Genomic DNA, 27,806 nt, shown 5'->3' with positions numbered 1-27,806 from the left:
TTTGCAGGTTTCAGGTGTTACCAGCTTACTGCCCACACCCCGGTCATGGAGGACATCTCAGCCCTTGCTGTCCATCGCTGTTCCCTACAGTCTGATGCCTGTTTCCAATCCTCCACACGCTGATTGCTGCTGTTTTTGCCTGGCGATTGACTGTTGTTTATCTGCACTGCTGTTGTACAATCTGCCATGCCAACAAACTGCTCCGTTTGCAGGTTCCAGCTACCGCCTTGACAGTTTCCTTTCTCCTGTCTGTAGTCGCTGCAGTCTTTTTCTCTCCTATTGTCCTGCCTGCGTTTTTAATCTTTCTCTCTCGTGCAGGCTGTCATGCTTGCATTTTTAGTCTTTCTCTCTTGCAGGCTCCGTTTTGTCTTTCTCTCTTCTCACTGCTGTCTGCATCAGATCCAACTTCTCACTATTGCGTTTGCTGGTGTTCGACATCCAGAGGCTGTCTTGCTGCGATTCGGGATCTGTTCGGAGTACGACACACTCTCCAGCTCAGTATCCCTGCCTTGATTCTAGGGATACAGGAGTTCGAGGTTCAGTATTCATTCACTGCATAGTGTGTTTGTTGCATGAGCATCGTATTATTAGTAGTCATATCATTTCATTTATTCACTGTGTTCATTGTCTTTGAGTTACTCTAACCCTAACCCTAACTGTGTTCTTTTTATCAGTCTGTGCTTTGTCGTATGGTTTTTGTTTATGTTTCTGTGTAAGGGTATTTTTCTTTACATGGTATCAAAGCCTGGTACTCTCTGAGAAAGCTAGGGCTTTGATCTAAAAGCTCTTCGCAAGAAGCAAGAACAACAATAGGTTCAAATGGCTTCGAATACATCAATATCGATTCAGTCTCCAGATCAGTCTATGCCGAGAACCGAGTGAGAGTAGGCCGATCAGCTTGCTCCACAAAGTTCCGACCTAGACAAGTTGACCTCTGAGGAATATAAATTGATTATAGTCTATCGACAAAAGAAGATTGAGGAGCTTGACCGAAGGATTGCCCTTCAAGAAAAGCTTCTAAATGAAGGTATGCATGGATTTCACTCTTTAGATGTTGCGCGCAAGTCTGATGATGTTGCAGGGCCGTCGAGACCTCCATCAGGGATGGGCCCTTCTCTTGGAGAGCAAGATTTGGAGTATGTTTCATTTTTTTAGACTCTTCCATTCTCTCCGGTGCAAGGTACTTTTGATTCGTCTTTTGTGCCTTCTTCTTTTACCTCTTTTGTTTTGCAATATACTGGTAGAGATTATATGGAAGAAAGAGTCCAATCTGTTGACTACGGAAAAGGTCCTCTAGAGGACCAATTCTTGTATGTTAACACATGTCGCGAGGATTATAAGAAAAAGCCAAGTAACTCTTCTTCTGTCTTTCCTTCTTTTCCGTCTACTTCACATAATCAGAATGAATTTGGTGTTCCTTTCACTTCATTACATGGTGTATCATCATCTTCACAGTTTCATTTTCAGTCTTTAAATGATAAAAATGAACAAAAAGAATCTGCACCTTGTATACCTCACTTTCAAAATCCACCCATCCCACCACATTCTTCCGTTGCTTCACCACTTTTATTTACACCATTTACATTTCCATTTCAAACACCTCATGTCGCACCGCACATCACTCCGGGGTTATGGAAACATAGGCACATCCTTTAGGACCTCATCCTTCCCTCAACCAGGTGGTGTTCCACCTACCTCATACACACATTCGGAATCATTGCAACCTGGGTATCCCACTTAGTCTCTTCTGCGTGTGGATTAATTGCCTCCATAGTTTGCCTCCATGGCATTGCCTAGTGGACCTTCCTGGTCATAATGCTGTGTCCTAGCCTTACTTTGGACACGGCTTCTGTGTCCTAGTGCCTCCACCTATACCGGCACCTTATGGAAACATTCATGTTCCAGTGCCTCTGCATCAATCGACACTCATTGGACACTCACAGCCTACTTTTGTCTACCCACCTCTTCCCTCTCCTTCTTACTCTTATCAGACACTCTCACCTCTACCATCTTTCCCACCATCATCTTACTCCACCCACCCGACACCTCATGGTTCTAGCTCATCTTCTGCCAAGAATGCATTTAATGACAAGACTCATTTTAACGGGTCAAACTTTACTACTTGGTCGAATTTGATGAGACACATCCTTGATTCACAGAACCTATGGAATCTAGTGTAGGGGTTGGAACCCCAACCCGATCCTGCATTTGTTCCATACGAGGTCGTCCGCTCATGGAAGGCTAGGAATGCCTCCGCTATTGTCGAGCTGATGTAGGGCTTATTGCCAAGGTTTCATTCTCAGCTTTAGCATTTTGACTTAGCGTCAGAGCGATGGGCACACTTGATTGACCGCTATGCGGCTCGAGATAGGATCTGTTATATTAATCTTGACCATGAGCTTCAGCTTTTCAAAATCATTGACCGAGATGACTTGAAAGTCAAGTTGGCGGAGTATCGGCGTCTCCTCGTTGAATTCTCCACTACGGAGACTCCCAGGTCCTCTGACGATCAGGTCACATTGTTCCTAAATAAACTCCCCAAGAAATACTTCAATTTTGTGGAAGGAATAGTTTCAAAGCCTACAATGCCTACATTCTATGAATTTGAGTGTCAGCTGTTGCGTTACGCATGATTGTTCGATCAGTTTCATATGAATTCCTCTTCAGAGGGGGCTCTTCTTGCTCATTCTCAGAAAGGGCAACAAGAGAAGGGCAATCCAATCCAAACCTCCACTCAAAATCAAAATCATACTCAAATGCTAAATCAAATTGGGGATTCTTAAGGAAACTCCCAGTCACAACTCAAACCTGGGTGGCAGAATGTACCTAAAAAAAATAGGTATTATCAACATTGTCATAAGGCTGGCCATTTTGACGACGAGTGTCGATCAAAGGCATGAGGCACATCACCAAAACCCAAGTCTCAGACCCCCGCCCCTTAGTTGGGCAACCCCCAGCAGGGAAGGCAGGGTGATGGCAAGGGGCAGTTTAAAGGTCAGGCTCACACTGCCACTGCATAGTCATCTCAGTCGACAACGTTCTCAACTCCAAAGGGCTTGTCTGATTGGTCTGCAGAGGCCCATATCGTCTCCATAGAGACATCAGATGCGAGTCTCGTCCACATCAGTGAGTTGCCTCCCCACGAGGTTACTGCAGAGGCCTACTCGTCACAGCCGAGCACTTCGGCTCTCGTTTGGATTGTGGACAGTGGAGCTACACATCACATGACTCCTATAGAGGACATTTTCCGTACCCGAGCCCCTGCAGCCGGGCGGGTCCGTGTAGGAAACAACTCCTCGGTCAAGATTCAAGCTAAAGGTTGCGTCAGTTTTGCCACTGACAAGGGTCCGGATCTGGCTTTGCTGGACAATGTATATCATGTTCCTCAACTTGGGGTGAACTTGTTATCTATTCAGCAGCTTTGCCGGTTGGGGCGAGCAGTTTTCTTTACAGCGACCACAGTCGAGGTTCTTGACTCTCTGACTGGTTAAGTGATTGCTGGACTCATCTCTCATTGAGGGCCGGTTGATCTCCTTCATCACAAGCTCCGCCAAATCTTAAGACTCCAATATGGCAAACATCATCACTCGCCAGATATGGTAATTGTCGCCATCAAGCTTTTGATATGATGGAAGAGCTGGTAGGACAGACACCTTCCGGTCCATGATCGCTTGGGACTCCATGTTGGTCTCTGTAGACATCTTCACCTACAATGCCTGCACAAACGCATAAAAGAAGCCCCCTCTGACTGTGAAAATGCAGCTTGCTAGGGCTCTTGTCTCTGATTCCTGAACCTTCTTCAGCCGCCGCCAAAGGCGATGAAAAGGTAAAATCTGCACTTGAAGGCCAAACACAACCTTCTTTCTTCTCTAACAACAGAAAAACAGCAGCAGCTTTAGCAAATCTTCTCTTTTCTCGCACGCCCACGCCCACCTCAGCCTTGTTCTAATGCGCAGCCCACCTGCTCGCACTTGAACATTGAAAACACAGCCTTGTGTTGCGCTGAAAACTCCTTTTTAGATAGGTCCACCCTAGGTCAGTCCTTCAATGCTTTGATACCACATCAAAGTGAAGCAATGCAAAAGCGAATGATTGTGACAAAGAGTGAACGGAGAGAGAGAGAGAGAGAGAGAGAGAGAGAGAGAGAGAGAGAGAGAGTGAAACACAAAAAATCTGCAATGAAGAATGCTGTATAAGAATGCAGAATTATACACGGGTACAGAGAGAATATCTGTGTATGTCTCCGCCTTGAGGACCTCAATCTTCGTCAGCGTGGGTGCTGTCTCTGTCACCAGCAGGCTGTAATTTGTAGGTACAAGTAAGTGACAATGTGCTGGAGGGCTGCTATAAATAGCAGAAAAGAAAAGGCCAAAAATGATCAGGTTGGTTTAATGCAGCCAATTGGTGCAGAACTGTCCGACTGCCCCTGCTTGGCCGACTGCAGATTGCCATGTGGCGTCTGCCTTGGCTGCTGCGCTATCCTGCTCTGCACACGGTAACACTCATAAACTGTGCAGGGAATGATAATCTCTAACACATTCAGCTTGATCCTTTTGTGCAAGTTTCTCACTCTACCGTGCAGATTTCAGCCATTAGCATACCTTTTGTTGTCTAGCCATCACCAACTATAGCCCATCACTATCTAGCCCTAGGCGGCTTGTTTTCAGCCATCGCCTTGTTGTTTGGAGGTCTCCATTTACTGCGTCATCATAGCACCTAATCAGCTTGCGTTTTCAGCATTTGGTGCCAAGAGATAGGTTGTTGCCATCTCTCCTATTGGGCGACTGCTGTAGTATCTGCGTTTTTGCTGTCTAGTAGGCCGTCTACATCACAAAGACTTGTCTTGTTGCTGTCTTAGTTCCTTGACACTCTAGTGATGAGCGTTTGGTGTTTCTTGCACTTTGACACTCCGATTGGTGGTCACAACACTTGGGCTCCGTCTTTGGTGGATGTCACTCTCTAACACTACATTGCTTTGCCCTTGGGCATTCTGTACACTCTTATATTCATTTATAACATCCATTCACTTTAGAGTTTCTTCTCTTTGTGTTGGTCTCTGTGTTTGAGTTTTGAGTTTTTGTGTTTTGTGTTTGAGTTTTGCTTGTCTTTGTCTGAGTCTTTGTGTTTTAGTCTTAGTCGTTCACGTTGTGTTTCCTCAGTGCAAACCTTAGCATATCTTCACAACGTTTTTCTTTGCCCACTACTTTTGTACTCTTCTTAGCTTCATCTGCTCACTCGTCTTGCTTTTGCTCTTACATGCCCTTGAGAGGGGGTGTTAAGATATTTTGTCTAGCTTCATCTTGATCATGCCCATTTTATTCCTCTGCACCCCTTTTTTTGGCACACTCAAGCACCTAGATTTGCATCTGTGTCACTTATACCCCCCTACATTGAGCTGTGAGTTTTGCTTGTTCATTTGAGAGTTTGTTCTTGGCTTTTTTGAGTTTTTCTACAGAGATCTGCTACGATGTACATTGAGATAGCTCTTAAGTGCTGGTTTTTGTGGCAATGGATGCCCCTTGTAGCATACAACTTAGAATTGACAAGAAGCGAAAATATGTGTATGTGGAAAATCATTTTGGCTTTTTGGAGGCTTTGCTTGGCTTGGTGCCTACAAATGGTTTATTGGACGAGGTTTTGGGTTCCTTGGACCATTTAAGTCTCGAATATGGCTCCTTTATGTCTACATATGCATTTAGAACGTCCCTACAGCTTTCATTACGTGAGTGCCATAGCTTGGAAGATAAGGACCATGCAAATGACATTGTTATTGCCATAGTTTCTTGTAATTGTGTGTGAGAGAGAGAGAGAGAGAGAGAGAGAGAGAGAGAGAGAGAGAGAGAGCTCATTGTTATCTTCATGCAGTGCAGTGCAGGTTCCATATCTTCCTGGGGCTCCTGTGGATCCTGTGCAGCAGGGCCGTATTTACATTGAATCTTATGGGTGCCAAATGAATGTAAATGACCTGGAGATTGTGCTTTCAATCTTGAAGAAGGCTGGATATACTGAGATTGTTGAGAAGGCGGAGGATGCTAACGTAATTTTGATAAATACGTGTGCTATTCGTGATAATGCAGAAAACAAGATTTGGCACAGGCTAAACTATTTCAAAAGTATAAAGGTCAAATGGAATCGTGATAGTGAGGGAGTGCATATTGTGAGGGATGAACCGCCCCCAAAAGTGGCTGTTTTGGGCTGCATGGCTGAGCGGCTCAAAGAGAAGCTGATTGAGTCTAATAAGATGGTTGATGTAGTATGTGGTCCTGATGCCTATAGAGACCTTCCTCGGCTCTTAGCATCTGTTGACCAAGGTCATACAGCAGTTAATACATTGTTATCACTTGAAGAAACTTATGCAGATGTCACACCAGTCAGGATCTCCAAAAGTTCTGTCACAGCATTCATCTCAATCATGCGGGGCTGTAACAATATGTGTTCTTACTGTATTGTACCATTTACAAGGGGAAGAGAGAGGTCACGCCCAGCTGATTCAATTGTAAATGAGGTCAGATATTTGAAAGAGCAAGGAATAAAGGAAGTTTGGTTGCTTGGGCAGAATGTAAATAGCTACAATGATACAAAATCAACATCTGGATATAGTGAGGACATGGTTGGACGGATGCATCCATGGCATCTCAGCTCAGGCTTCTCCAGCATTTGCCATAATAAAGAGGATGGTTTGCGTTTTTCTGACCTACTTACTCTCTTATCTGATGAGTTTCCAGATATGAGGTTTAGATTCACCTCTCCTCACCCAAAGGATTTTCCTGATGAGTTGCTTTTCCTCATGCGTGAGCGCACAAACATCTGCAAAAGTATTCACTTACCTGCACAAAGTGGAAGTACGAGAATTCTGGAAAGGATGCGGCGTGGTTATAGTCGGGAGGCCTATCTCACACTTGTAGAAAGAATCCGGAGTATACTTCCAGAATCTAGTTTGAGCAGTGATTTCATCACTGGTAATTTTTTCTTCTCAGGCTAATTGTTAGGAGAGAATGCCAAAAGTACCAATTTGAGAAAGTTCAACCACTGTCATTGTGTGTTCTGTTTGTATTCTTCTTTTTGAACTTCTCTAATTTTGGGGTCACTATGTCAAGTTCTACCTAAGTGTTATTAGTCTTTTGCATCTTTCTTCCTAGTCCCCAGTTGCAGTTAGGTATTGGTGACAAATTTTACATGCATCCTGCATATCAAAGATAGGTGGCCAGTTTATGTTTGACATCCAAAAACAATCTGGTCTTTCTTAAGATGGATAAAACAGGCTGGGCCATATTGGTTTCTTCACTTCCTTTATATAGCCTGTGTGCTGGAAACTGTCACTAGGAACTGATAACTTGAGCCATGGTGTGTATATTTATGATGCAATCAAGGAAATCTTTTAGAACTATACGAAATTGTTTTATGTCTGCATTCCATGGCATGTTTTGACAAGGCTTCTCATGTGACTTGAGTCTGCTGTTCAAATGATGTGAATAGAGATATATAGACTTGGAGTCCTCAAAGTGGCCACATGGTTTTCTTAACTTCAAATCACAAAGAACATCAACCTATTACTATTACTACACACAAGGCATCTGCTAGATATTGTAGAAACTTGGAGTTGCTTATTATTGATTCAAGGTTGGCAATGTCTAGATAAAGAAGAAAAGGGAAATCATGGATGAAGAAGAAGGCGGAGGGAAGCACGTGAACTAATATTTGAAGCACCTGAGGAGTGACCTTGTGATGTGCTTTGTTGGATCTCAGCTGTACTGCGCAGAAGTTTGAGGAGGAGTGAGTATGAGTGTGATGGTTGGAGAGAGAGAGAGCAGAGTGAAAGTACGATTAGGTTTGAGTATACCAACAATGCGTTGGTACACAAAGAATAAAATGTATTTATACTTAGGGCACGTAAGGGTGCATTCACATGTACAGCTAAATAATGTGCGTGTACTTTACACGGAGGTCAAACGGGCCTTTATCCCAACAACCTCCCATGTAAAGGTCCGAAGTGAACCTCTAACCAACACCCACTAGTCGTATGCAATGCTCGTGCTGACCTTTGCTTAAATTTTTAGTGAGAATATCTGCAAGGTTGTCCTGTGTTTTGATCTTGGTCAATGTGATTTGACCATCTTCCAGAATCTGTCTAATGAAGTGATATCGCACATCTATATGCTTTGTGTGTGAATGATATATGGCATTCTTAGCCAGACACACAACACTCTGGCTATCACATCCCAAAACTGCAGTACCCATAGACATGTTGAGATCCTCTGTAAGTCTGCTCAACCATATAGCTTTCTTAGAAGCTTCAGTAGCTGATATGTATTCAGCTTCAGTGGTACTCAGTGCGACGATGTTTTGCAACCTAGAACACCAAGAAATAGCCCCACTAGCAATTGTAAAGACATATCCGCCAGTGGACCTATGAGTGTCCAAGTCACCTGTCATGTCTACATCACAATAACCCTGTGGCACCCTTTCTTTGTGTACCTTTTAGGTATTGAATAATATACTTGACAGCCTCCCAATGTGTTTTGCCAGGATTTGACATAAACTTGCTAACAACTCCCATTGTATGAGCAATGTCTGGATGAGTAGCAACCATAGCATACATAAGAGAGCCACAAGCTGATGCATAAGGGACTCCCTTCATAGCATTTGCTTCCACGTCATCTTTTGGGCTGTTGGCTTTACAAAGCTTAAGATAAGGAGGTAAGGGTATCCCAAAAGGCTTAGCTTCAGCCATGTTAAATCTGTCCAGTACCTTTTCAATGTACTTTTCTTGAGATAAAAATAGTAATTTCTGCATTCTATCCCTACGAATCCTCATGCCCAAAATATGCTCTGCATTCCCCAAATCTTTCATGGAGAAAGCTGATTTTAGCTGATTTTTGAGAGCATCCAAGCTAGTCTTTCTTTTCCTAGCTAGCGACATATCATCCACATACAAAACAAGTATAATGGGGCTGCCATCTGTATCCTTTTTCATATACAAGCAATGATCTACATGGCTGCGTGTAAACTCATGAGATAACATAAAAGTGTCAAACTTTTTGAACCTTTGCCGTGGTGCTTGCTTCAGTCCATACAGGCTACATTTTAGTTTACACACTATTTGCTCTTTTTCAGGAAACTACAAAGCCCTTGGGTTGTTTCATGTAGATTTCCTCATCAATGTTACCATGCAAGAAAGCTGTTTTTACATCCATTTGATACAGCTCTAAGTCCAATACAACAGTGAGAGCAAAAAGCACATGTGAGTGGTCATCTTCACAACAGGTGAGAAGACCTCTTGGAAAATCTGTTCCTTTTGTGCATACCCTTTGGCAACTAGTCTTGCCTTGTACTTGGGTTTCCCATCAACTGTCTTTACTTTGTACACCCATTTGTTTGGAAGTGGCTTCCTTCCCTTGGGCAATGACACAAGATCCCAAGTATCATTTGCATATAGAGATTTAATCTCTTCATGCATAGCTAGCTCCCACTTATTGCTGAATTCGCATGACTTGGCCTCTTTGTATATAAGAGGCTCACCCTCATCTGTAAGCATCACATAATGCAAGGAGGGGTCAAACCTATGTGGTTGCCTTCTTACACTTGTAGACTTGCATACCCAATGATCAACATTTTCAGGAATCGGATCTACATCTGGAGGTATATTATTTTCAGCATTTATTGGCTGTTGTAAGCCATTTTCAGCATGTTGTTCATGTTGTACAGAACCTTCATTTTCATTACCAGCACCTGCATTTTCATAATCAGCAAGTCTATCTTGCTGTCCATGACCTCCTTGTGCTCCTATTTGCTGTCCATCATCATCTGGCTCAAAAATAACCGGCTGATCATCAGTTTCAGCTTGTGGTATAGCACCATGAGGCTCATTTTCTGAAGTAATAGGTGGCTGCAAACTTTGAAATTTGACATTTTTCATATCTTCACTTGAGGCTAAAGTACCTTTCAGCAATTTTGCCTCATTAAACACAACATTACAGCTATGAATAATTTTCTTGGATTGAGGTAACCACACTTTATAGCCAAATTCACCCTCATTACCATAGCCCATGAAAATGCCTTTGGTGGATTTTGGGTCAAGTTTGTTCCTAAGCTCATCTCTAACATGCACAAAAGCATCATAGCCAAATATATGTAAATGGTTATATGAGGCCTATTTGCCAGACCAAACCTCCTCAGCGATGCCATTATTTAAGGACTTGTTTGGAGAGTGGTTGCAAATGTGAACCACGGTTTTGAGTGCCTCTTCCCAAAATTCATGAGGAAATTTAGCAGTGGACAGTATGCATTGCACTCTTTCACACAGAGTCCTATTATATCTTTCAGCCACCCCATTTGAAGAAGGGCTGTAAGGGGCTGTAAGCTCCCTCTTAATTCCATACAAGTCACAAAAGGACTTGAATTTAGTAGATGTAGACTCACCCCCATTATCAGTTCTCAATCATTTTAGCTTTCTACCTGTCTGAGTGGTGACAAATGTATTAAAAGTTTTAAAATTTTGTTTTTGCAATCAACATGGAACCCTTTTTCACTTTCCAAAAACCACCACCAAACAATGTAGTGTAACCATGCAAGTCAAGCTGACCAATAGATAGTAAACTCTTTTTAATGCCAGGCACATATCTGACATCTTTCAACACAAGCTCTTGCCCATTGTCTAAACTTTAAAGACAAGTGTACAATGCCAATCCATCAATGCTGCAAGCATGGTTATTTCCAAGATACACCTTTCCATAACTGCCTACATTGAACATAGCAAAACACTCCAAGCAAGGAGTTACATGGAAAGAGGCACCAAAGTCTACAATCCAAGTCCAAGTGACACCATCATCAACTGACAAAAGTGCATCAATCACATCAGCCTTGGTAATTTGCATATCTTGCATGCGACATACAAGGGCATCATAATCAATTGCATATAATACATCAGCCTCTGTATCTGAAAGCTCCTCTATGACCACACAAGAGGCCACGTTGGCCTTTTCTTTGCCTTTGGTTGTCTTAGATGCATCTGTCTTATCCTCCTCCTCCTTTTTATCTCCTCCATTCTTCTTTCTCTCTTGTTCCTTCTTGTAATACATGCAATCAGGTTTCTTGTGGCCCTTCCGACCATAGTGATAGCAAGTAATGTCACTCTTTTGCTTTCCATTGCTCTTACTTCTTTTTCTGTGTCTTGCATTTGCATTTTTCTTTTCAACCTTGCCTCTTTACATTATAAGCTGAGTTGCTGTCTTCCCCTCTAGACATACGTCTAATTTCTTCATTCAAGATTGAACCCCTTACTTCATCATATGAGAGATTAGGGTTATTGTCGAGTGAAACCACCAAGGTCTCCCAAGAGTCAGGCAATGTCTTGATCGGCCTCAACTTATCATCAAAGTCCAAATTTGCATCTTTGAGCTGATTTAAAATCCTTGTAAATGCACTCAAGTGCTCAGTTTTGCAGGCTTTGACTCATCTAGTCGCATATTCATTAACTTGCGCATTAAATGCACCTGATTAACAAGTGTGGTGATTTCATAGGTAGTTTTCAGCTTCTCCCATATTGCATAACCTGTATCTAAACCCTTAATGTTTGTCAAGATGTCATCAATGACACCCATCTTAATGTAAGCTACAACCTTTTTATTTATTGTGCCCCGATCTGCATCAGACATTAGTGCAGGTTTATCTTCCTGTAAAGTATCCTCACAATCCTTTAGGAACAATGTTATGCCTTGCATACGGTCTTTCCAGCTGTTTGATTTCCGTCAAACTCTTGATGTGCGAATTGGAAGAAGTTGCAGCCATTTTATCGCAAACACAAGAGTAAATGCCCCTGAACCGCAAAAGCACAAGCTGAACCAACAAACACACTGTTGTTCCTCCTCAAATGGTAATAAATCTATGCTCTTTGTACATGAACCAGCCACCACACGGGCAAAAATGCAGAAATTTACCAAATTCTACACAAACCCCCAAATTTCAGGTCCAAACTTGCGTAAATGTCAGCCAATCTGACCCAACCATGCAGAATTTTATCAATACATGAAAAGCCCCAATTTTTCAGGATCCAATGTCAAGAAATTTTACTCAAAAGAGCAAAATTCTGACTAATTTGGCAAAATCCCCAAATTAATTGAGGTCACCACACACAATGTCTGCAATTTTTGACTTGAAAATCATTGCTAGGCATAAACGAGGTCAAATCTGGGAAAAGCCCCAAATTTTCGGGCTCGAATTTACACAAATCTGAGATCTATGCCTCCAGCGCGTGAACCCCCGTCAAGACAAGTGGTAATGAAGAGATTAAAGAAAAAATTTTGATTAAAAAAAAGGAATTGACTTGGGGGGGGGTCCGTTGACCCTACCCCGTCATGTCACGTCGCTTGCCTACCAGCGTCGCCTCCATCATGTGACTGCTGCGCCTGCCCACTGGACCCGTCACGTTAGTTGCCCGCCTTTACGCCGCCTGTCGCTGGTTCACGTAACCAATTCATGCCCTGGACACAAGTCTGTCATGCCTACTGCGCTGCCGTCGCCTGCTGGTGGATTGGTCCCACCTGGTTGCCGCGAGCAATTTTCTACTTGGCTGCTGGCCTTCTTCACTTGTTGACTACGTATCGCCTATCAGCTGTGTCTGTTGACTGGGAAGGCATTGGGAAGCGTACATAGAACCTTAGGCTCTGATATTAGTTGTTGGAGCTCAGCTGTACTATGCAGAAGTTCGAGAAGTGAGTGTGAGAGTGCGACGGCTAGAGAGAGAGAGAGAGAGAGAGAGAGAGAGAGAGAGAGAGAGAGCAGAGTGGAAGAACGATTAGATTTGAGTGTACCAACAATGTGTTGGTACACAAAAAATAAAATATATTTATACTTAAGGCACGTAAGGGTGCATTCACATGTACAACTAAATAATGCGCGTGTACTTTACACAGAGGTCAAACGGGCCTTTATCCCAACATGCTTGAGAACCAGTAAGACACTAGGCACAAGGTTAGAGGCAAAAAGAAACAGACATGTATGATTGACAAGCATGAATCCATGTGACTAGAGCCAGAAGGTGTGCATCTGATAGTTTGCTCTATGCTTGTTCACTCTACAAGCTGTAATGTCTGGACTGTCAAACTTGTTTATGCAGGAAGCATTGATGGTCTGTCAAGAGAGAGGGACTCAAGCTGTAGAGCTAACAATATAAGGATAAAGTGAGCTGTAGACTTAACATATTAGGGAAAAGTGAGGGGGAGTTATTGTTAGACAGTGTCATTTCCTGGACAGTCGGTCAGTAGAGGACACGTCAGCAGTCGGACAGCAGATAGAGTACAGTGCCATGCCAACAGACTGCACAGGTGCCACGTTGCAGCTTGCAGTGCAGTCAGACAGTTTTCTAGGCATTATTTTATTGCAGTCGGCTCCATTAAATGCAGCCGACCTGTTTATTTTGTCTTTTATTTCTGCTTTATATAGCAGTCCTCCAGCACATTGTTGGCATATTATTCAATGATTTCAGATTCTGAACTTGAGATTTGTTGGCCGAGACAGATTGTGCTCCAGCTGACGGAGATTGAGGTCATCAAGTCGGAGACATACGCAGATATTTCCTGTGTCCTCTTGTGTATTTCTGCACTCTTATACAGCATACTACACCGCATATTTTCTGCGTTTACACTGTCTCCTTTTCTCTCTCTCTCTCTCTTCTCTCTATGTTCAGTTTCTTTGTCTTTGGGTATCAGAGCGGTGAAGATAGACTGACTGAGGGCTGAACCTATCTAAAGAGGAGATTTCAGCGCAACACAAGGCTGCGTTTCCAGGTTTTTGAGGGCGAGCAAGAGGGCTGTGCATCGGATCAAGGCTGAAACGAGCGTGGGCGTGTGGGAAAGGAGTCTAATAGGTGAATTTGCTGCAGGTTATTGTTGTTCGAAGGGGAGGAAGGTTGCGTTTGAGGCCTTCCATTGCAGATTTTACCTTTTCATTGCCTCTGGCGGGTAAAGAAGGTTTGGGCAGCAGAGGAATCAGTCCTAGAAGGCTGTGTTTTCACAGTCCGAGGGGGGTATTTTTGCATTTGTTTAGGTATTGCAAGTTAACATGTTTACAGAGATTGATTCGGAGTTCCAGGCGATCATGGACAGGAAGGTGCCTATCCTACTGGCTCTTCCAACGGATCAAAAGCTTGATGGTGACAATTACCGCATCTGGCGGGTGATGATGTTGGCCATTTTAGAGTCTTATGATTTGGTGGAATTGGTAATGGAGGAGATTATGTAAATACCCTGAACAACTAGTATGCTTAACAATTATGATATTCGCTTGTTTTCGAGATTTAATATAAAAGAGAATGAACACTTAAAGCTGAAAATGAAAATTACTCACAAAATTATAGCCATGAAAATGTAAAAGTAATGGAGACAAGATTGAGGGTTGAAGATGGGCAATCCCCCCCCCTCGAAGGAATGTATTTCTGCTCAACCCAAGTCCCTTAGGGAAGAGCTTAGTTACAATCAACCTGAGAGTGAGAAGAAGTAATTCTCACTCTCACAAGATCATGCAAAGATGTACAAACACATATGCATTATCTATTATGCAATGATAAGAACTGATTTCTTTACAGTATGAGAGAAGAAAGAGGGGAAATCAGCCTTTCTCCATCGTTGATCAGCAGTACATGGATAGGGCTTGCTTCTTGTTGCTAAAATGGAAGAAAGAGCTCGAGAAGGAGGTGCTGTAATGAATTTACAGGCTTGTTGTCCTGTAAAACAGCAGTGATAGAAAGGGAATATGGAGGAATTTGATAATGGAGAAGTGGGAGATGAAGATGGGGATGGATGGGACCAGTTTCTGGCTATCTGTGGGTGCTGTATATGAGTTTACAGCAAAGAAAAATAATGCTGAATAAAGAAAAACGAGCTCTTATTTATAGGAGAGGGAAGAGCTAGTACAAAAGGGGAAAGTGGAGTAGCACAAGACAAGTGTCCAGCCACATGCCATGAGATGTGACAAGTGGTAGGACTCTTGGAAACTTGTGTGACAAGTGTCTTGACACTTGTCTCTTCTCTATGGCCTTCCTTTTTGGGCTGAATACTGTCAAGAATAGAAACAACCAAATTTAGTAAGCACAGTCAGAGTACAGAATTTACTATTTTAAGAATGACATCCCTATTTTTTAGAACTAGCATTTTTAGGCTAATTCGAGGCTCCTAAAATTTAGGGACCTCCTAAAATTTAGGGACCCCCCAATATGGGTGTCATATGAAAGCTTTTTCCGTGTACATCGCAAAAACGGTATCAGAATCTTCATGTGACTTTCCTATGCAAAGAAATGTGCATTTCAAGCTTTCAACCCACACATGCATATTGTACAAGCATTTCATAATCATGCCATCTTGTTGATTGTAACTGTCTGTTCTGGCGGATCTAGCCCACACTTCAAGGCATCAATCCTTTCTGTGTGCGAGTCTAATCCTGATATGCGTGAGTTCTGGTCACAGGTGCCCAATCGGGCCATATAGGTGGAAGTGTGAACTATCTTTTCTCTAACCTACCGCGTGGGTCTACCATAACCTGTGACCACTCATCAGTGGCCAGCTCCAATGCACTTTTCTTTATATCTAATCAGTGCAAAGGAAACAAATTTAATAAATCATTATATAGACAAATTAATAAAAGAGGATACAAATTTTGTTTCTATAGAGTTGTGACAGCCCTCTGGCTTTTATTCAGCTGTCCTCAACTGAAAAGCTTCTTGATATGACTAAAGAATGTTTGGGTAATCTTTCATGAATTTTTCATCTATCCAGTGTGCATCTGTTGTGGGTAGATTCTTGAATTTTAGTAAGAATTTTCGTGTCACAAGGCCACTTCTCGTGGTTTGATCCTTGTGAAACAAAATTTGTTCAGGTTTCAAGAGTTGCTCTATTTCTTCAACTTCTGGGAGATCTTCAGTAATGGGTTCCTTTGGTTCTGGTCCAATGTAAGGTTTTAGCAAACTTACATGAAAAGCATTGTGGAGCAGGAAGCTCAAGTCGATAAGAAACTTCATTTATTTTCTCAATCACTTTGAAGGGTCCAAAGTATCTGCTGGAGAGCTTTGGAAAAGATGAATTTTGACCGAAATCTTATTTGAGCCTGCTTTTATCAAACTTTAGCAAGACATATTGACATTTTTCAAAAGCCAAAGGTCTTCTTCGTTTATCTGCTTGCTTCTTTTGTCGCTCTTGGGCAACTTTGATAGTGGCTTGAACTTGATCCATTGCTGTTTTTAAATTTGAAGCAAACTCATTAGCAGCAAAAATCTTATCTTTAGTGCGAATAATTGGAGGAGGAATCACTTTACCCTGTACTATTTCATTTGGAGCTTTCCCTGTGGATGAGTGCACTGTATTATTGTAAGCAAATTCCAATAATGGAAGATATTTCTCCCACTGTGACTTATGTTCACTAACATAAGCTTTCAACATATCCAAAAGAGTGAGATTCATCACCTCTGTTTGGCCGTCAGTTTGAGGATGAAAAGCTGAGGAGAACTTTAAAGTGGTTCCCAAATTCTCAAATAAAGCACGCCAAAAGTTACTTGTGAATTTGGAGTCTCTATCTGAAATGACCTCAGAAGGTATACCATGTAATCTGAAGATATGTTGAATGAAAAGTCTTGCAGCTTGTGCGGATTTCAATGTTTTATGACATGGAATAAAATGTGATTGCTTACTGAATTGATCAATTATGACCCAAATCATATCATGACCTTGAGGTGTTCTTGGAATACCTGAGATGAAATCCATTGTGATAGATTCCCATGGATCTTTGGGCACTGGAAGAGGTTGCAACAATCCTGGAGTCTTCTGCCTATCATACTTGAATTTTTGGTATACTAGACAAGCCTCAATGAAGTTATGTGTATCTCTTCGTAATGTTGGCCAATAAAAGTAGCGCTCAATTGCACTTAGAGTGGCTGCCCTCCCTCTATGCCCTGCATAAGGGGGTTCATGACTTTCTTTAAGCACCTTTTGTCGAACAGGAAGAGTGACACAAAGTTGATTGTTCATGAGAAGGTAACCGTCTTTGATGGAATAATCTGGATGAGAACCTCCTTGCTGTAAATTTGACCAAATTGCTGCAAAATCAGTATCTTCATCATAAGTATTCTTCATCGTTTGAAAATCTTCATGATGAGCCATTGTAATAGTTGCAATGCGAGGCACTCTAGAAAGTGCATCAGCAACTACATTTTGTTTCCCTGGAGTGTACATAATTTGAAAATGAAACATAGACAAGAAATTTTTCCATCTTGCATGTTTCTCCTGCAAATGCTTTTGAGTCTTGAAATACTTCAAGCTCTGATGATCAGTTTTAATAAGGAATTCATTGCCTAAAAGATAATGTTTTCATATCTCCAAAGCATGAACCATTGCTAAGAGCTCATTTTCATAAATGTTATACCTTTTCTCCACATCATTTAGACGGCGGCTTTCAAAGGCTACAGCATGGCTTTCTTGATTTAGCACTGCACCAATACAATCACCGCAAGCATCTGCTTCCACCACAAATGGTTTTACCAACTCTAGAATGATAAGAACAGGTCTAGAAGTAAGAGCTGTTTTCAGCCTTATGAAGGCTGCCTTCTCTTTTTCCTTCCATTGGAAAGAGGTCTTCTTCTTTGTAAGGTCATGAAGTGGAGAAGCCATATGTGCAAAATGCTTGATGAAGCGGCGGTAATAAGAGCATAAGCCAAGAAACGATCACACCTCATGTACATCATGAAGATGAGGCCATTCTTGGATTATCTTGATCCTTTTAGGATCCATCTGAATCCCTTTAGAAGATGATGACATGCTCAAGGTAATTTATTTTATGCATGAAAAATTCACTATTTTTACCATTTACCAAGAGTTGATTTGTTGAAGTAATTGTAGAACAATCTCCAAGTGCTGATGATGCTCCTCTTCATTCTTGCTAAAGACAAGAATATCATCAAAGAAAGTACCGACATATTGTCGATGCTCTCTAAAGATGCGCTCCATCATTTGATTAAAGGTGGCTAGTACATTGGTTAATCCGAAAGGAACCACCAAGAATTCATAAAGACCGTATGAAGTGCGGAAAGCAGTTTTTTTGTGTACATCTTGTGGTATTACCCTAATTTGATGATAACCACTCTTTAGATCAATGCGGCTGAAAACCTTTGAGCCTCCTAGACGATCCAAAATGTCGTCAATTCTGGGAATAGGAAACTGATTCTTCACAGTGATTTTGTTGAGGGCTTGATAATCAATGCATATCCTAAATGTGCCATCTTTCTTTTGAACAAGAAGAACCGGTGAACAAAATGGTGAGCTACTTGGCCTAATTAGCCCACGGTTGAGTAGGTCTTCGACTTGCTTTCTGATTTCTTCTTGTTGAGGACAGCTCACACGGTATGGTGCTATATTAGGAGGAGAACTGCCCGGAATAATATCAATATGATGGTGTCTTTTGGCCTTTCTGGGGGAACTCTTTATACTTTTCCAAGAGCTGAAGTCGCTTTTGGTTTTCAGCATTCATATTATCTTTTACATCAGTGACATAAAGCAAACAACATTGAACACAATCCTTAATTGCTCTAGAGACTTGCATATGGCTTATCATAGGTATGGTGTCTCCAGAAACTCCAGCTTGGATCTCGTATTTCTTGCCTTTGTTGGTGAGTTCTACCTTCTTTTTATGAGAGAAGATGGTTAAATCTACTCGATGATTCCAGGGCATGCCAAGAATCACATCGCAACCATCAAGGTCTCCGATATAGAAGGTATCTTTGTCACTGTAGCCTTGAATTTGAAACTTGAGCTTGTCAATGTAGGGTGTCACAGTCTTCACTGTGTCACCTTCATCGACATTTAAAGCTTGGCGAACTTCTGCCGGAGTGTCCATCTCTTCATTCTTTAATCCAAGCTCTTTAGCTAATTGCAAGGAAATGACATTTTCATTCGCCCCAAGATCTATCAAGAATAGTGCTTGCTTATCTTGTAACTGTCCCCAAGCTTTTAATAATTTGCGTATCTCTGGAGTGTGAGTTGTGTTTGCAACTACATCACTGATAGCATTGATTTTCACTGGCGACTTAGGCTTGTTGTCAGAAACCTTGTTTTGTCCTTTGTTTGGACATTGCTTCGCTATGTGGCCTGTTTGTCCACATTTAAAGCACTTCCCTTCTTTCATGAAGCGCTGCTTTTCTTCTTCGGAAAGTTGCTTTGCTTGTGGGTATAGATTGGAGTGAAATTGAGGAGCATTAGGAGGTGCATAGGGCTTCATATTCTTTTGATTTGATGGCTGCTTTTGCCGCTGTTTTTGTCCTTCATTTGGGGCTGAATACTCCTCATCATCAGCTACTCTCTTCTTATCATTCTTTTGGAATGATTTGTTGCCATTGTGCTCCATTTCCCATGTCTCAGCATGGTCAATGAGTTCCCTGAGACTAGAACAATGATAATGATTAAGAGCAGTATGAAGTTTAAAATGCAAACCTCCTTGAAACTTCCTAAGCTTTTCCGAACAGTTGATCTTCTTGAAATGTTGGACCTTCAAAAGTAGCTCCCAAAATCTCTTGGTATAGTCACCAAGTGACTCATTTTTCCTTTGTCAAAGCTAATCCCATTCCATTTTTACATCTCTTTTGAAATGAACAGGAAGAAATTGGCTTTGTATCATGCGAACAAAGGACCGCCATGATTTTGGGGCAGCATGATCATATTCCAACCCCGTCCACCAAGTATGGGCTAAGTCGGTCAAATGTATAAGCTGCAAACTTAATCTTTTCTTTTTCTTTATACTTGTCACGACCATACAAAATTTGAAATTGACGAATAAACTTCAGAAGAAGATCAGGATTTCGAGAACCATCATACATACTGAACTTGATTTTCTTTTCAAGTTGAGATAGTGACTTAGTCTTCTTCTTCTTCTTATGCCTTCGTCCATGCCCGGATCCTGAGGTTGAAGATGATGAAGTGCTTGATGGGGATGAAGATGGAGACGAGGGTGAAGAATGTCGACGCCTTTGACGATGATGAGGTCTTTCACGAGAAGGGTGTGACTCTTTATCACTAGAAGAGGGTTCATCAGAGTAGGCGCCAGATGACTTTGAAGAAGAGGATGAGCTTCAACATGATCTCTTTCTTTGTCTTGAAGTAGAATGGGACTGCCTCTTAGAAGTAGTTGGACTTCTTGATCGGCTCCTTTCATTGGTATGGCTTTGTCTCCTTGAAGCAGATGGGCTTCTTTCCTTGAATTCTTTGGGATTCTCAACTTTTTCTAGTTTGAAGTTGCTCACGAATTTGCTGATTCTTCTCTCTAAGACTTTGAATGGCTTGAAGGATAGCACTCGACTGATCCATTGAGACTCTAAAAATATGCTCAAGCACTCAATGCAAGGGCGGAAAACAAACAAACTTATAATTGTAAGTACTACCAGTGTTGGGGTGAGGACCGAGCCAAAGCTCTGATACCACTGTAAATGCCCCGAACAACGTAGTATGCTTAACAATTATGATATTCGCTTGTTTTCGAGATTTAATATAAAAGAGAATGAACACTTAAAGCTGAAAATGAAAATTACTCACAAAATTACAGCCATGAAAATGTAAAAGTAACGGAGACAAGATTGAGGGTCCATGTACAAACACACATGCATTATCTATTATGGAATGATAAAAACTGATTTCTTTACAGTATGAGAGAAGAAAGAGGGGAAATCAGCCTTTCTCCATCGTTGATCAGTAGTACATGGATAGGGCTTGCTTTTTGTTGCTAAAATGGAAGAAAGAGCTCGAGAAGGAGGTGCTGTAATGAATTTACAGGCTTGCTGTCCTGTAAAACAGCAGTGATAGAAAGGGAATATGGAGGAATTTGATAATGGAGAAGTGGGAGATGATGATGGGGATGGATGGGGCCAGTTTCTGGCTATCTGTGGGTGCTGTACATGAGTTTACAGCAAAGAAAAATGATGCTGAATAAAGAAAAACGAGCTCTTATTTATAGGAGAGGGAAGAGCTAGTACAAAAGGGGAAAGTGGAGTAGCACAAGACAAGTGTCCAGCCACATGTCATGAGATGTGACAAGTGGTGGGACTCTTGGAAACTTGTGTGACAAGTGTCTTGACACTTGTCTCTTCTCTATGGCCTTCCTTTTTGGGTTGAATACTGTCAAGAATAGAAACAACCAAATTTAGTAAGCATAGTCAGAGTACAGAATTTACTATTTTAAGAATGACATCCCTATTTTTTAGGACTAGCATTTTTAGGCTAATTCGAGGCTCCTAAAATTTAGAGACCTCCCAATATGGGTGTCATATGAAAGCTTTTTCTGTGTACATCGCAAAAACAGTATCAGAATCTTCATGTGACTTTCCTATGCAAAGAAATGTGCATTTCAAGCTTTCAGCCCACACATGCACATTATACAAGCTTTTCATGATCATGCCATCTTGTTGATTGCAACTGTCTTTCCTGGCGGATCTAGCCCACACTTCAAGGCATCAATCCTTTCTGTGTGCGAGTCTAACCCTGATATGCGTGAGTTCTGATCACAGGCGCCCAATCGGGCCATATAGGTGGAAGTGTGAACTATCTTTTCTCTAATCCACCGCGTGGGTCCACCATAACCCGTGACCACTCATCAGTGGCTAGCTGCAATGCACTTTTCTTTACATCTAATTAGTGTAAAGGAAACAAATTTAATAAATCATTATATAGACAAATTAATGAAAAAGGATACAAATTCTGTTTCTATAGAGTTGTTACAGATTAACAGGCCCTTGGTGAGCGATGAGTCCAAACTCTCTTCTAATGCTCATGTGGAGTCGACCAAGGCCCAGTCTCATTGGGACAAACTAAATGCCAGGATTCGATCTTTTCTGTTTCTGTCTTGCACCACAGCCGTGATCGCTCACATCGAGCACTTGACGGTGGCTCGTGAGATATGGCTGGAGCTCAACCAAATGTACAACCAGATGACCCTGATAAAGAGAGTTTCTTTGGAGGTGCAGATGCGGACTTTGTCCGTGAATAAGTCTTCTTTGCTTTGGGAACACATAAACAAGCTTTAACAGCTTCAAATGCAGGTTCAAATGCGGAGAAGCCTATTTCCTCCAAAGACATGGCGATCACTTTACTATCCCAATTGCTGCCACGATTCGGTACTTTTTATTCCGCTCTTATTGCTTCAGGGCGAGAGTCGACTCTTCGGTGGAAAGAGTCGGTTCCTATGGTCTTGGACCAGGAGGAACAATTGAAGGGACAGAATGTTTCCTAGTCGGAGGTCTTGGCTGGTCAAGCCGCTTAGAAGAAGGGGAAGGACCAAAAGAAGAAAAAGAAGGACAACAAATCCAAGAAGGACAAGGAGAAGGAATCGACTTGCCATATTTGTGGAAAGACCGGTTACCGGAAGAAGGACTGTCTCGACAAAGACAATAAGGATATCAAGAAGAAGGACACGAAGGACTCTGGAGTGGTGGTTGCACCCTCATTAGCTGCTTTTCTACACTTAGCAGTCATTGAGGACTCTACACCGACAACTTCTCATGCTGCGATGGCAGCTCCCCAGGCTCGAGAGTGGATTGTGGATAGTGGCGCCTCACGGCACATGACTCCTTCCGTTGGTGTTGCCCATTTGCGACCTTCACGTGGGTAGATTCTCATTGGAGACAGCTCTTTTGTGTCTATTGTTGCGCGGGGTGAGATGTAGCTTATTCCAGATGGACGTGGTGGTACCCACACCTCTGAGGTGTTGCATGTGCCAAGATTGGGGTATCATTTACTTTCGGTTCATAAGATTTGTGCTCTTGGCCTCTTGGTGAAGTTTGACAGTGATACTGTTTGAGTCCTTGGGAAGGTTCTCTCTGCAGGGTATGAGGAGAATGGAGTCTATAAATTGAAGTCTTCTTCAGCTCTTACTTCTCTTCTTCTTACTTCTCAGACACAATCCGAGCTATGGCATGCTCAGTTTGGCCACCTGAACTATGAGTACCTTCGGAAGGTATCGCGAGGGTCATTTGTCCAAGGATTGCCGGACATAGTGGTGAGCCATCAGCCATGTGTCTTCTGCATTCGTGGGAAACTGCATCGGGATGCGATTCCCAACAAAGCTTCTAGGCGGTCTACTTCACCCATGGAGCTTGTATCTACGGATCTTTGTGGCCCGATGAGGACTGAGTCCCTGAAGAGGGACTTGTACTTCATGTTGATCGTAGATGACTATAACAAGATGACTTGGGCCTATTTTTTGACTTTGAAGTCGGAGGTATTCTCTCATTTCAAGGATTGGCTTCTCTTTGAGGAGAACTGTTCTGGCCGGCGACTGAATACCTTGCGTTCAGACAAGGGAGGTGAATTTATGTCTAATGAGTTTGCTCGGTTTTGTGCAGATAGGGGCATTCACCAGGAGTTTGATACACACCAACACTCCCCAGGAGAATGGCATTTTGGAGCGGAAGAACCGAAGTGTGATCGAGATGGCACGCCCCATGATGGAGCACCAACAGACATCTCAGTTTTTGTGGGCTGAGGTAGTGGCTACCGCAGTTCACATCCTTAATCAATCTCCCAATTCAGCCGTTGACAGGATGACACCTTTTGAGGCTTACTTTGGGTCTAAGGTGATGTCTCTTATTTTAGGATCTTTGGATGTGATGCTTATATTCACATTCCAAAGACGCAACGTGATAAGTTCGAGGCGGCTTCCCGATGACAAGTTTTTGTTGGCTATAGCTTCCAATCCCAAGGTTATCGTTTGTTTGATCTTGTTAAACGAGATGCCTACACGAGCCGAGATGTGCGGTTCGTGGAAGTACCGGCCAGAGAGGGGGGTGAGGAGCTCCCCGTCCTTGGAGATCCAGGGGAGAGTTGGGCTCCCGAGATAGTTCCTTCGGAGCTAGAGTCTCTTAATGGAGATTCTTCTTTGGATTCAGAGTCTTCTCTTTTATCGGCCACCCTTGAGGAGCTTTCGCTGGTGGATGTTCCTGAGTCTTCAGCAAATAGAGAGCGACGAGGAGAGGTTCATCCTTCTTCTCGTTGGGCTCGTGACACCCTTCAAGATTCAGGGATTGAGGGGGTCCCTGAGGAGTGGAAACCGTAGGATGGACCACGGAGGTCACGGAGGAATCATACACATTCTTCGGAACTTGTTTGCTCCAACTATTGTTTGTTGACCCGTGTTATGCAAGATCGAAAGCCCACTTCAATGAAGGAGGCTTTGCAGTCTGATCATTGGCGGAAGGCCATGGAAGCTGAGTTGGAGGCTATTGAGAGGAATGACACTTGGTCTCTTGTGCCTCATCCCTCTCACAAGAAGGTAATTGGTGTCAAGTGGGTCTTTAAGACCAAGTACCTTAGCGATGGTTCTTTGGACAAGCACAAGGCTTGCCTTGTTGCTAAAGGTTTTACTCAACTCCCAGGCATTGATTTCCACAATACTTTTGCCCCCATTGCTCGTATGGCGACTATTCGAGCTGTTCTTGCCTTGGCTGGCCATAGAAGATGACCTATTTATCAGTTGGATGTGAAGTCAGCCTTTCTGAATGGTGACTTGCAGGAGGAGATCTATGTTGAGCAGCCTCCTGGCTTTGGATCCTCGAATGGGAAAGTTTACAGGTTGAAGAAGGCGTTGTATAGCCTTAAGCAGGCTCCGCGTGCATGGAATGAGAAGATTGACTTGTTTCTTCAGTCGAAGTTGGGATATCGGCACTCCAAGGCTGATCTGCAGCTTTATGTGTACACTTCCGAGCTTGGTCGTGTGTTGTTCGTGTTATATATTGATGATTTGATTTTGACAGGGGATCATGCACAGAAGGTCTGAGAGACCACGATAGCTTTACATCAGGCATTCGAGATGACGGATTTGGGGCTTCTTAATTTCTTCTTGGGTTACGAGATTTATCAGTCTCAGAGGGGGATTTTCATCTCCTCAGCAGAGGTAGATTCAGGAGCTCTTGGTGACTTTTGAGATGGAGACATTACTACTCCTATGGATCTGAATTGGAAGGCCACTTCACACTCAGATTCTCCCTTGATGGATGCTTCACGCTACCGTCAGTTGATTGGATCCTTGATTTGGCTTCTCAACACTCGTGTTGATCTTTGTTTTGCTATGGGTCTTTTGGCCGAGTTCATGACGGAACCCAAACAGGTGCATTGACAAGCTGCCCTAAGGATTCTTCAGTATCTGAGGGGGACCTTTGACTTATCTTCGGTACAGGTGGACCACCGATGTGGACTGGCAATGTGGACCATCGACGGTCTACTATAGGCTACTGTTTTATCTTCGGTACAGGTGTTATCTCTTGGAGTAGCAAGAAGCAACCCACTGTCACGGGGACGTGAAATTTTGAGATGATTTAATCTTGCTAGTAACATTCGATTAAGTTACTAATCAAATATGCAAGGTTGTTTAGCACATGTGGTGCACATGGCAGTTATTTCATGGGAACGGGCCAAGGACCCCGAGGATGCAGTGGGTGTTAAAGACAAAAGTTGTGTTAAGTTATGCCAACTGGGTTTTGGTGGTCAGTTGGTGCCAGGTTGGACCCTAGGACAATTGTTTGGCCATTAAGTGTCAGTGGTGACACTAGGGACTAGCATCAATTAATTAATTAATGCTAGTCTAAGGGTCAACAGAGGTTGGGAACCACTCCAAGTTGCAAATGGCCCAACCAATTTCATTCCAGATGGGCATGTTTAATTTTGGGTAGAGTCAAAATGGCTGAAATTAATTTTCAGAATTAATTAATTTTGAAAAAATAATTTAATGACTGAAAATGCGTTAGGAAGGTTGCCACTTGGCAAAAATTTCCCATGCAACTAGGGAGAAGGCTGTTGGAGGGTGGTGGAAGCTGAATGGCAGCCATTCAGAGCTTGGTGGAGGGAGAGAAGGTGATCAGATTTGGCTTTGAGAGGCGACGACAACTGATCGTGCGTTACGACAGGACAGGGAGCAGCAGGTTTTCTCTTCCGCCTCAAGAGAGTCGGCGGTAGGAGAGGAGGGTTCGCTAGCTGAGCTGGTGTTTTACCCCCCTTTTGAAGTTGTTGGTGCCATCAGATTTGCCATCAGAGCTACGAATTAGAAGATACATTTCAGCTGATTTTCTCTCTTTCTACAGCATTCTCTCATCTCCTCCAGTCTATGCTCAAGTATTCTCAGCAATTTTCAGCCATGGGTAGCAGAGTACAACCAAATTTGGTGGACAACAGAGAGTTTACTACTGTAAACCCTAAATTACAGTAGTAATTAGGGTTTAGTAGCCACCTTGGGACCCGTGCCATCAGTGAAAGGCATTGTACACTGAAATCAGCACTGGAAATTCGTGGAATTGTGAGGATTTCAAATGCCAGCCCATCTATTGTGAATTTGGGGCAGCATTTGATCAGTTTGTTGGCAGTCATGTTTGTCATGCCTTGTCATCTCCTGCCTAGGAGCCTCAATCTGAGTCAGACGAGGACTTTAGGAGCTCTGACTTGTCTATTACTTGTTTTGACGGAGGAGGTAGCTCATTCTAGAGCACTCAATTTATTGCATTTCAGTGCATTTTCTCCTCCAGACGGGATTTTATATGCATTTCCCGAGGCAGTTTCTGCATTCTTCAGCCTGCCTCACTTGCCGGACATTGTCCACCCTTTCGGAGATTTTTTTGAGCATTCTTGGCATTTTTACTAGCATTAAATGCTGGTCGGACATATTTATGGCCTCAAATTTCAGGTCGGCCAGTTTTTGGGTTTTTTGGCTATTTATAGCCATTTCCCACTTGGCAGTTAGTTGTATTATCATCTTCCCTTCTTCTTTGGTAGGTGCACACTCCGACTCCGTCATCTTCCTCCGTCTTAGGTGCTTTCGTCATCATCAGCCTGATCTAGTCCCTCACTGATGCTTCGGGCTATGTGCAGGGACTGATCAATCCACAGTTTTGTATTCAGCATTCATTACAGTTAGTGCAGATTTTCTTCCTTCATTTTTTGCTTTCTTTCTCTCTCTCTCTCCCTCTGTGTTCATGTTTCTTCTTCCGTTGCGCACTCTTACACAATTGGGGTTCCATTAGAGTAAGTCCTGGGTGAAAATCAAGGGGCAATTTGCCTGAATGCTTTGCTAATTATTGGAACAGCAAGGGGCTTTTGAATCAGCCAAGGAGATTGTGAAATCTCGGCTTGTAATTTATCCATCAGCAATTGAAATTAAAGAAATACCGAAAGGGGCGCCAGTTTTGGGGCCAACAGGGTGTCCACTGTCCAAGTTTATGAAGGTAAAGTGAGCATTTCAGTTTATGTTCATTTGCTAATTGCTGTAATTAAGTGCTTAATCAGATTAAACCACCCTATTTGAGAAGGAAGGCTGGTTTCACCCACGGTAGCCCTTTCTTCTACTGAGGCAGAGTATCGTGTTGCGTCTTCCACCACATGTGAGGTTGTGTGGCTTCAGAGATTGTTGGAGGAGCTTGGCTGCCCCCAGACTCGTCCTACTCTTCTGCGGTGCGACAATGAGAGTTGCATTGCCTTGGTACAGAATCCTGTATTCCATGCTCGGACGAAGCACATTGAGATCTAGTATCACTTCATTCGGGAGAAGCTTCTGGATGGGACCATTGATGTGGAGTATTGCAGGACGGAGGATAATCTTGCAGATTTGTTTACGAAGGCGCTTCCCCAAGCTCTTTTTCGGCAGCATTCCAGATCCCTCAGTCTTTTGACCTGTCTAGGATCTAAGAGGGGGTGTTAGACAGTGTCATTTCTTGGACAGTCGGTCAGTAGAGGACATGTTAGGAGTCGGACAGCAAACAAAGTACAGTGCCACATCAGCAAACTGCGCAGGTGCCACGTTGCAGC

General features: G+C 42.8%; 1 protein-coding gene across 2 annotated transcripts in view; it reads left to right on the top strand.

Moving 5' to 3' along the window:
- LOC148041867 (Methylthiotransferase) overlaps window positions 1-27,806 on the top strand; it is a 39,596-nt gene that overhangs the window by 8,558 nt on the left and 3,232 nt on the right. The window contains exon 2 of one of the 2 annotated variants that reach the window (XM_087683512.1): window positions 5,871-6,959. In XM_087683512.1, the coding sequence (XP_087539638.1) occupies window positions 5,871-6,959 (1,089 nt within the window). Of the gene's footprint in view, window positions 1-5,865; window positions 6,960-27,806 lie in introns of both variants that reach the window. The other variant, XM_087683504.1, reaches the window with a different exon arrangement.

Source organism: Lygodium microphyllum, chromosome 1 (assembly GCF_053477565.2).
Source record: "Lygodium microphyllum isolate KBCC chromosome 1, Lygodium_microphyllum_v1.1.10, whole genome shotgun sequence".
NCBI lineage: Eukaryota > Viridiplantae > Streptophyta > Polypodiopsida > Schizaeales > Lygodiaceae > Lygodium > Lygodium microphyllum.
The sequence above is the reverse complement of the archived record's forward strand: the minus strand, read 5'-3'. Positions and strand labels throughout refer to the sequence as shown.